Source organism: Hemibagrus wyckioides, linkage group LG02, assembly GCF_019097595.1.
Source record: "Hemibagrus wyckioides isolate EC202008001 linkage group LG02, SWU_Hwy_1.0, whole genome shotgun sequence".
NCBI lineage: Eukaryota > Metazoa > Chordata > Actinopteri > Siluriformes > Bagridae > Hemibagrus > Hemibagrus wyckioides.
The window spans coordinates 6,865,355-6,876,932 of NC_080711.1; the positions used below are offsets into that span (position 1 = coordinate 6,865,355).

The 11,578-nt window shown below is 42.9% G+C and overlaps 1 protein-coding gene across 1 annotated transcript in view; it reads right to left on the minus strand.

The window, feature by feature from the left end:
- The window catches only part of plcl5 (phospholipase C like 5), a 98,487-nt gene extending 87,482 nt beyond the window's left edge, over nt 1–11,005 (minus strand). Inside the window, exon 1 of the mRNA XM_058409208.1 lies at nt 10,376–11,005. Coding sequence (XP_058265191.1) covers nt 10,376–10,621 — 246 coding nt within the window. The 5' untranslated portion in view covers nt 10,622–11,005. The remainder of the gene's footprint in view (nt 1–10,375) is intronic.
- Between the last annotated feature and the right edge of the window lie 573 nt (nt 11,006–11,578).

Genomic DNA, 11,578 nt, shown 5'->3' on the forward strand with positions numbered 1-11,578 from the left:
CCTACCCAAACACACTACAAACAACCCCTATACACTAGCCCTGCACACTACAAACAACCACTACACACTACCCCTGCACATTAGACACTTCCCCTACACACTACCCCTACACACTGCAAACAATCATTACACACTACCCCTGTACACTAGACACTACCACTACACACTACCCCTGCACACTACAAACAACCCCTATACACTACCCCTGCACACTAGACACAACCACTATACACTACCCCTGCACACCAGACACTACTACTACACACTACCCCTGCACACTACAAACAACCCCTACACACTAGCCCTGCCCTCTACAAACTAGCAGTGATGAGCTGTGAGGTATGTCCGAACATTTCACAATTATTACATCATTACCTAACTGCAATTCCCGGAGTTGAACTCAATTAACCTTGAAATCTCCACCATCACGTTTCCATCCAAGCACACTGGATCCTGTCAAGGTTCATTCTCAATTAGCTTCCTGATAGAATTCAATAGCAGTATTTTAGCCAGAATCAGTCTTCTCAGTTAAAAGCTTTAAATAATTCCATTCCATCATTTTGGTTGTTCTTTCTGCATTGCAGCAGTATTATTAAGCGTGTTTTATAAACCTAGCGTGAAATTAGCCGTGATTGTGTGGTTTGGGTTGGTTATAAGCACGACAGTTTTGCTCAAACGGCTTTCGCTCTTGATCAGATTAAGCCTACAAAGATCTGAAAGACTTTCACATGGACGCTAATAAAGGTGTGTATTCAAACAGATCATGTGCTTTTTATCTGGAAACGCCGAAATCTGAAGCTCCACATTAGAGAGACTTGAGCTTTGTGAGCTCTCGACTGTTCTGTGATACGTTTCAGCTTCATAAAGCGAAGACAGAATGCAAAAGAGAACACTTGAGAAAGAAGCTGAAGTGCTTTTTAAACAGCATTTATTCATTTGGCAGACACTTTTATCCAGACAAACCTAGACGAAAGCCTCAGTCACTGAACTGAACGCTGGTACACGTCGCTCAGCCGTGACTCTCCGATTTAAGCTCACAGCTCTTCAGTGACTAGCCGTGTTAGATGCTAACCCATCCCAGCTCTGGATGTGGAAATCATTTAAGTTCAGCCTTCTCGTAATTTCATTACGGAATCAGTCCGGTGGTGTTTTAGGAAAATAAGCAACAGTGTGATGATGTATGTAAAGGGAGTTAAAGTTAAAAGCTCAAAGTTTATTATTGTCTAATAACAGCATGTTATAAGAGTGTACACACTACCCTTACACACTATTCACTATCCCTACACACTACACACTACCCTTACACACTAACCACTATCCCTGCACACTACACACTACCCTTACACACTAACCACTATCCCTGCACACTACACACTACCCTTACACACTAACCACTATCCCTGCACACTACACACTACCCTTACACACTAACCACTATCCCTGCACACTACACACTATCCTTACACACTAACCACTATCCCTGCACACTACACACTACCCTTACACACTAACCACTATCCCTGTACACTACACACTACCCTTACACACTAACCACTATCCCTGCACACTACACACTACCCTTACACACTATCCACTATCCCTGCACACTACACACTATGCTTACACACTATCCACTATCTCTGCACACTACACACTACCCTTAAACACTATCCACTATCCCTGCATCCTACACACTACCCTTACACACTATTCACTATCCCTGCACACTACACACTACCCTTAAACACTATCCACTATCCCTGCATCCTACACACTACCCTTACACACTATTCACTATCCCTGCACACTACACACCATGCTTCCACACTATTTACTATCCCTGCACACTACACACTACCCTTACACACTATTCACTATCCCTGCACCCTACACACTACCCTTACACACTATTCACTATCCCTGCACCCTACACACTACCCTTACACACTATACACTATCCCTGCACCCTACACACTACCCTTACACACTATCCCTGCACACTACACACTACCCTTACACACTATACAGTACACCTGCACACTACACACTACCCTTACACACTATTCACTATCCCTGCACACTACACACTACCCTTACACACTATTCACTATCCCTGCACACTACCCTTACACACTATTCACTATCCCTGCACCCTACACCCTACCCTTACACACTATACACTATCCCTGTACACTACACACTACCCTTACACACTATACACTATCACTGCACACTACACACCATGCTTCCACACTATTTACTATCCCTGCACACTACACACTACCCTTACACACTATTCACTATCCCTGCACACTACACACTACCCTTACACACTATTCACTATCCCTGCACACTACACACTACCCTTACACACTATTCACTATCCCTGCACCCTACACACTACCCTTACACACTATCCCTGCACACTACACACTACCCTTACACACTATACAATACACCTGCACACTACACACTACCCTTACACACTATTCACTATCCCTGCACACTACACACTACCCTTACACACTATACACTATCCCTGCACACTACACACTATCCTTAAACACTATTCACTATCCCTGCATCCTACACACTACCCTTACACACTATTCACTATCCCTGCATCCTACACACTACCCTTAAACACTATCCACTATCCCTGCATCCTACACACTACCCTTAAACACTATCCACTATCCCTGCATCCTACACACTACCCTTAAACACTATCCACTATCCCTGCATCCTACACACTACCCTTACACACTATTCACTATCCCTGCACACTACACACTACCCTTAAACACTATCCACTATCCCTGCATCCTACACACTACCCTTATACACTATTCACTTTCCCTGCATCCTACACACTACCCTTAAACACTATCCACTATCCCTGCATCCTACACACTACCCTTACACACTATTCACTATCCCTGCACACTACACACTACCCTTAAACACTATCCACTATCCCTGCATCCTACACACTACCCTTATACACTATTCACTATCCCTGCATCCTGCACACTACCCTTACACACTATACAATATCCCTGCACACTACACACTACCCTTAAACACTATCCACTATCCCTGCATCCTACACACTACCCTTAAACACTATCCACTATCCCTGCATCCTACACACTACCCTTATACACTATTCACTATCCCTGCACCCTACACACTACCCTTACACACTATCCCTGCACACTACACACTACCCTTACACACTATTCACTATCCCTGCATCCTGCACACTACCCTTACACACTATACAATATCCCTGCACACTACACACTACCCTTAAACACTATCCACTATCCCTGCATCCTACACACTACCCTTATACACTATTCACTATCCCTGCATCCTGCACACTACCCTTACACACTATACAATATCCCTGCACACTACACACTACCCTTAAACACTATCCACTATCCCTGCATCCTACACACTACCCTTAAACACTATCCACTATCCCTGCATCCTACACACTACCCTTACACACTATTCACTATCCCTGCACACTACACACTACCCTTACACACTATTCACTATCCCTGCACACTACACACTACCCTTACACACTATACACTATCCCTGCACACTACACACTACCCTTAAACACTATTCACTATCCCTGCATCCTACACACTACCCTTACACACTATTCACTATCCCTGCATCCTACACACTACCCTTAAACACTATCCACTATCCCTGCATCCTACACACTACCCTTAAACACTATCCACTATCCCTGCATCCTACACACTACCCTTAAACACTATCCACTATCCCTGCATCCTACACACTACCCTTACACACTATTCACTATCCCTGCACACTACACACTACCCTTAAACACTATCCACTATCCCTGCATCTTACACACTACCCTTATACACTATTCACTATCCCTGCATCCTACACACTACCCTTAAACACTATCCACTATCCCTGCATCCTACACACTACCCTTACACACTATTCACTATCCCTGCACACTACACACTACCCTTAAACACTATCCACTATCCCTGCATCCTACACACTACCCTTATACACTATTCACTATCCCTGCATCCTGCACACTACCCTTACACACTATACAATATCCCTGCACACTACACACTACCCTTAAACACTATCCACTATCCCTGCATCCTACACACTACCCTTAAACACTATCCACTATCCCTGCATCCTACACATTACCCTTATACACTATTCACTATCCCTGCATCCTGCACACTACCCTTACACACTATACAATATCCCTGCACACTACACACTACCCTTAAACACTATCCACTATCCCTGCATCCTACACACTACCCTTACACACTATTCACTATCCCTGCACACTACACACTACCCTTACACACTATTCACTATCCCTGCACACTACACACTACCCTTACACACTATACACTATCCCTGCACACTACACACTACCCTTAAACACTATTCACTATCCCTGCATCCTACACACTACCCTTACACACTATTCACTATCCCTGCATCCTACACACTACCCTTAAACACTATCCACTATCCCTGCATCCTACACACTACCCTTAAACACTATCCACTATCCCTGCATCCTACACACTACCCTTAAACACTATCCACTATCCCTGCATCCTACACACTACCCTTACACACTATTCACTATCCCTGCACACTACACACTACCCTTAAACACTATCCACTATCCCTGCATCCTACACACTACCCTTATACACTATTCACTATCCCTGCATCCTACACACTACCCTTAAACACTATCCACTATCCCTGCATCCTACACACTACCCTTACACACTATTCACTATCCCTGCACACTACACACTACCCTTAAACACTATCCACTATCCCTGCATCCTACACACTACCCTTATACACTATTCACTATCCCTGCACCCTACACACTACCCTTATACACTATTCACTATCCCTGCATCCTACACACTACCCTTAAACACTATCCACTATCCCTGCATCCTACACACTACCCTTAAACACTATTCACTATCCCTGCACACTACACACTACCCTTACACACTATTCACTATCCCTGCACCCTACACACTACCCTTACACACTATACACTATCACTGCACACTACACACCATGCTTCCACACTATTTACTATCCCTGCACACTACACACTACCCTTACACACTATTCACTATCCCTGCACCCTACACACTACCCTTACACACTATTCACTATCCCTGCACCCTACACACTACCCTTACACACTATCCCTGCACACTACACACTACCCTTACACACTATACACTATCCCTGCACCCTACACACTACCCTTACACACTATCCCTGCACACTACACACTACCCTTACACACTATACAGTACACCTGCACACTACACACCACCTGCACATGACTCTTACACACTATATACTATCCCTTCACACTATCCCTGCACACTACACACTACCCTTACACAGTGTTCACTATCCCTACACACTACCCTTACACAGTGTTCACTATCCCTACACACTACCCTTACACAGTGTTCACTATCCCTACACACTACCCTTACACATTAGATGGAGAATCTGGTACAGTTCTTCTGGACCCTGTGACTGTCACACTACATTTGGAAAGTGGTGTGTTACGTAACATTTGTGTAATAGTGGTGTGTGTACAATATGTGAATTACAGCCAGCATTAGTGTCCGAGCGGAGCTATTATAGAAACTGAATCTGATTTAAAACTCGGCACAGCCGCACTGTGGACATGTTTATCCACGCTGAGTCGCCATGATTGACAGATTTGTCTAAATACAATCAAATATGCTAAATACACCGCGTCTAGACGAGGGGAGAGCGTGCTACATTGGCAGCTGATTATTCTGAGCGATTAGCAGTGATTAGTGCGGATAAATAAACAGCGGTTAGTTTTATGAAAACAGCTATTAGAGCACAAGATTTTACACACATTTTAGGAATGTGTAAAGATAAATTTAATTATTTCTGAGATGGTTTCTAAATCCAAATATAGAGCTGAGCAGATGTGGATTCGTCCATTCTTTCTGTGTTAGAAACCATACTATTCAGTTTTGTGTAAACACACTTGTACCACAGGATGCAGGAAATGAAATGAATAAATGTGTGCTGTTCTTGGTTATAAGATCTTGTACCAATTTTCGAATTTAATACCATTAATGAACTAATGATATATTCTAATGTATTAGTAATGGGTTCATCTCCAGTATACACTTACGGCTCGATCTGAAGATGGCAGTGAAATACTGCACTACCTGTCTATCTATGTACTGAGCCTATATAGTGAATAGACGGCTTATTGGCTTAAATAAATAAATAAAGAAAGAAAGAAAGAAAGAAAGAAAGAAAGAAAGAAAGAAAGAAAGAAAGAAAGAAAGAAAGAAAGAAAGAAAGAAATACGCTAAATTTCTGTAATTAAAAAATAATAATAATAAAAAACAAGGAACATAAGAATTATTAATGATCAATTTGTGCTTTTTTTTATCATATTAGAAATGAGAAAAATAAATTAATTATTTTTTTTATTTTAGTATCGTGCTGCTTAATATTAAGTTCTGTCTGTTTAAAATTATCGACTGTTTATTATTTCAATATAAAATAATTTACATGACTAACATTCCAATGCAAAGAATTTATTTATTTATTTTTATTTATTTATTTATTTTTTATCTATTATTTCAATTATTTTTTTAAAGATTTTTTAAAAGGATAAAAATAAATAAATAGTTACTGTGTATATTTAAACTGTGTATGACTTTTGGTGCTAACTGAATATGTACAGTCACGTGACAGACGCACAAGTCACGTGACAGGGACAAGAGGGACGTGTCTCTGAGACATCAGAACATTTTGCTCGTATGGTTTAATTTACACTCGAGGCTGGATACAAAAGTAAGCAGTTGTGGGTTAAAGGTCATGCTCAAGGGCAGCTCGGGATTTAATATATCCCAAAGCTTCCTATAAAGGTGCTCTTAATCTTTCCTATGTCATGTTCATATCCTATAAATATTCATTTCATTTCACTATTAACGATATTAACGAATCCATACACAATACACTCTGATAGGTTTGGCTACCCGAAACAGTGTTTATGTGATGAGTGGCTCCAGATCCAGCCAGCCAGGAGTCTAAATAGAAAGCATTCATTTTACTCGTTCATTATTAACTAATTGCGCCGACCGAAATTGCTAATTCGATGAACGTAAGATGAACGACGTGGCCCGAGACCCAGTGTGAACCACGCCGGCTCTCGAAGTGAGATGGAGTGGCTCATTGCGTAGAGGGAAAAATGGTAAAGGGAAAGCATGCTCTCATCTACCTCGCTGCTCTCATCCATCTCTCTCTCTCTCTCTCTCTCTCTCTCCCTCTCACACACACACAGCCGGAGGCTCATCTGCGAAGGAGGATCTGTCTGAGCAAGCCTGACTGACAGAAATGGGCTTCAACACAGGACATGAAGAAAACACATACCTCACATACCTGATCTTCAGCTCAGGGGTTAAAATGACAAAAAAGAAAAGTAGTATTATGATTACATACTATGAGACACCTGATTTTGCAGTTTAACAGGAGCACAAGATTTCCCAAAGTGTAACACAACTCCCGGTTTACTGCTCCAGGCCTCAAGGCATTTAGACAACTTATCATGCCTACATTCTTGGCATACCTTCTCCAAGCAGATTTTCTAAAAACCGATAGCAGTTCCTGGACGACTGAAGGAACATGAGGATGTTCACCAGACATAAAATATTAGGTTTATTTCTCACACACATCACATCAGCTTTGAGCACAACAACATGTTTCTTGGATGCTCTACAACTTACTGCTGATGAGATCAGGCATAACATTATGACCACCTGCCTAATATTGTGTTGGTTCCCACTTTTTGCTGCCAAAACAGCACTGACCTATCGAGGCATGGACTCTACTAGATCCCTGAAGGTGTGCTGTGGTATCTGGCAGCAAGATGTTAGCAGCAGATCCTTTAAGTGCTGTAAAGATATTTAAAGGATACTTTTGACAGATACTGACCACTGCAGACCGGGAACACCCCACAAGAGCTGCGGTTTTGGAGATGCTCTGATCCAGTGGTCTAGCCATCACAATATGGCCCTTCGTCAAAGTCGCTCAAATCCTTACGCTTGTCCATTATTCCTGCTTCTAACACATCAACTTCGAGGACACTTTTCACTTTCACTTTGCCTAATATATCCCACCCACTAACAGGTGCCATGATGAGGAGATAATCGGTCTTATGAGTGGTCATAATGTTATGCCTGATCTGTGCATAATCGGAATAAAGGTTTTCAGGAGTAAACAGCACTAATTATTTTTTCTAATATTGCACATCGCAAAATTATTATTCTTTTGAGAAATTCCTTTCTTGTTCTACAACTAAACAGAACATTGTGTGTCAAAATTCTACCTAATATACAAAATATACAAAAAAGCCTATCATGCCATTTAGATGTAAGCAAACAAAGGCTGAATTTTAATAAAATAAAAAATACTTTTAAATTGGACATAATGACTAAAGCACTGAAACCCCCCTACCTAGTGCGAGTATATAGTGAATAGAAAGCCATTTAGGATTCAGTCTGTGTTTAGAAGGCTTAAATTGCTATGGATTAGGGATAAGGAAATTTTAATGTGCGTAAAAACAAACTATCATCGGTCTAAAAATCTAGATGTGCACGGTGCTTTTAAAAAGTTTTATCCGTGATTATTTTCCACGCCGAACGCATCAGGTTGGTTTTAAACACAAAACCCAGCAGCCTTTTCAACACTCACAATCCTTTTCCCTGTCACTTGCTCCCTTGCGCCAGTGCCAAGACACCCACACAGCCAAGAGCCGGAATTCAATAAAGCCAGCGAGTGACAGAATAAGGCGCTGCTTCGTCTCGGTTGCTAAGCAAACCGGAATGGATCGAGCTGATGGACAAAGTCTTTCTTCCAAAACAACAATTTCCCACCCAGGATCAGGGGACGGGATTTAGGGAAGCACACACACACACACAGAGAGAGAGAGAGAGAGAGAGAGAGAGAGAGAGAGAGAGAGAGAGTGAGAACTTCTCAAAGTTGTGGCATTTAATCATAGATCTGTGTAAGTATCTGGAAGTGTGAGAGTGAAAGAAAATACTTGTGTGTGTGTGTGTGTGTGTCCTCTGTTTCTTCCAAACAGTTACATCTTTGTCCTTGCAATCCTACCAAACTCAATTAGCCCAACAAAGCCTCCTCAAGCCTCAGGTCAGCTGATCAATGGAGCTGATTGATCCGACTGATGGATTGGATTTTCTTCTCCTCACAAAGTCGAGTCATATTGCACGCAGGATGACGCAAATCAATGATCCAATAGCTATTATTATGTTCCTCGCATTATATTAGTCAAACAAGATCACACACAAAAAAACCCCGAATTATTCAGTGCACTGTTTAGCAGACCTTGTGTTTAACGTTAAAGTTCAAAGCATTGTCTTTAAAAACGCAACATGCTGCATGGTATGACTTCAATATCAGTCAGTGATTAAAGAGCAGGACATGTTTTTTTTACTGAGAATAAATGCATAGGAATTTTTTGTCTGCAAAGGTAACTAGTGGCTGTTGCAGAAACTGCAAAAGTGGTGGATCAGGAGTCTAACCCAGGATACTGGCCTCAAGGTCAGAGAACTTGCAAAGGATGGAGGGAATGCCTGCATGTCACATAGGCATCACACACACACGCGCGCGCGCTCCTAGAGATAATTCAGTATAGACAATCCACCCATCTGCATGCTTTTGCGAGGTGGGAGGAACCCACAGGACACCCGTGCAAACATGGTAAGAACATACAAAACTCCACAGAGACATTCTGAGCTCAGGAGCCAGGGAGCGTTTCCACAGAAAACGATTTGCCTTTTGCTGGGTCATGTGAATGCTGTGATTTATTTAGGGGGGAAAAAGAACGCGCATAAAGACCGATCTAAATGTTGCACCGTTCTGCAATAATCAGTAACACCGCGATAATCAGTAACGCTGCTGCTGAGAAAACTTCGTGATGCACTACAGCCGAATGTGTGTGTAAGTGCAGGAGCGCGAGACGGTTCTGCATCCTGAACTTGAGCTACATTCTAGAAGAGATCACACGCAGAGGCACGCGCTCGTGCCCGCAAACCGGAAACGGACAATGTGACCCACAGAGCAGTGTCAGTTGTGTGTGAACGGCATTAAAAAAAGCAGCGCTTCTGACTGTCAAATATCAAAACCGGAGTCCCGAGCGTGGCAAAGTCCATTTGCGCAACTAAAACAGCGCGCACACAAAAAATAAACCCGACAGCGACTCACTCACCTTCATGATGCCGCAAGGTGCGTTCCCTGCTCCTTGGCTCCTCTCCGCCGAGCTGTCTCGGCTCCGGTGTCCGCCGTTACTGTGTACCGCCTCGGCTCCACGCGCTCCGGGTACGCCAGTGAGGACGGCAGCAGTGGCCGGGTTGAGGAGCACGCGCGTGCCCGCCGCATCATCGCTCTCACGCGGCGCAGCGGAGGGAAAGTCTCGCGCAGGTCTCGCCGTGTCCGCAGCCTCCGGCTCGGCCATGGTGGTCCGCCCTCAGCTACACACACCGACACCGACACACACACCGCGCATTGTGCACAAGGTGGTGTTGGTGGTGGGGGGCGAGCTTTCGCGTTTTTGGGAAGCCGGCGCGGAAAAACAAACAGAAACTGGAACTGAAAACCGCCTCTGCGCGTGACGGAGATCTCATACATCCATGAAGGCGGTGTGTGTGTAAACTGATTTAAACTCTTCTTCTGCTGCTTTTTCTCTCTCTCTCATGAACAGATGAATACACACACACAAACCACTCTCTCTCTCTCTACCTCCCCTCGCTCTCTATCTCTCCCTCTCTCTTCCACACACACACACACAGATGGCGCTCGTGCCGCGATCAGACGTCTCTGTGGAAGCACGCGCCCATACAGCAGTTTATTACAGCCGCAGTTTCCGTGTTTCCGGTAGATCCGAGCCGCTCTCCATCTCCAACTAAACGAACATTGTGTTCTTTCTTGCCTCCTTAACAATTTGGCAGTATTATGCTAGATATAAACATTTCCCACCCAAAACATTTCAACTAATACACATGTAAACAGTATAAGGAATGTTATTTACATGCCACTGTGTCAATCACTGAAGCTTCTTTGCAATTGTAACTTTTCAGGCTACAAGCTAACGCTCTGTAGCTAGTTACACTGCAGACTACTGATGAAAATAAAGTAGACAAGTACACCAAAAGAGTCAAATATTTTTTATTCACCATTTGTACAAAGTAGTTAGCAAAAACATTACTTAACTGTCGAAAACACCTACAGACAGTTTATTATGTGTTCTTTTGGACATCTAACTACACTAATAGACCTGTGCTAATAAATATAACACTGAATTAAATCACTACAGTTAGGCTTTTTGCTGTTATATAAATAATAATCCTGTTCATGATAGCTTTTTACTTCAGATTTTCTGAAGCTAGCGAGCTAGCATATCTAAGGCTAGCTG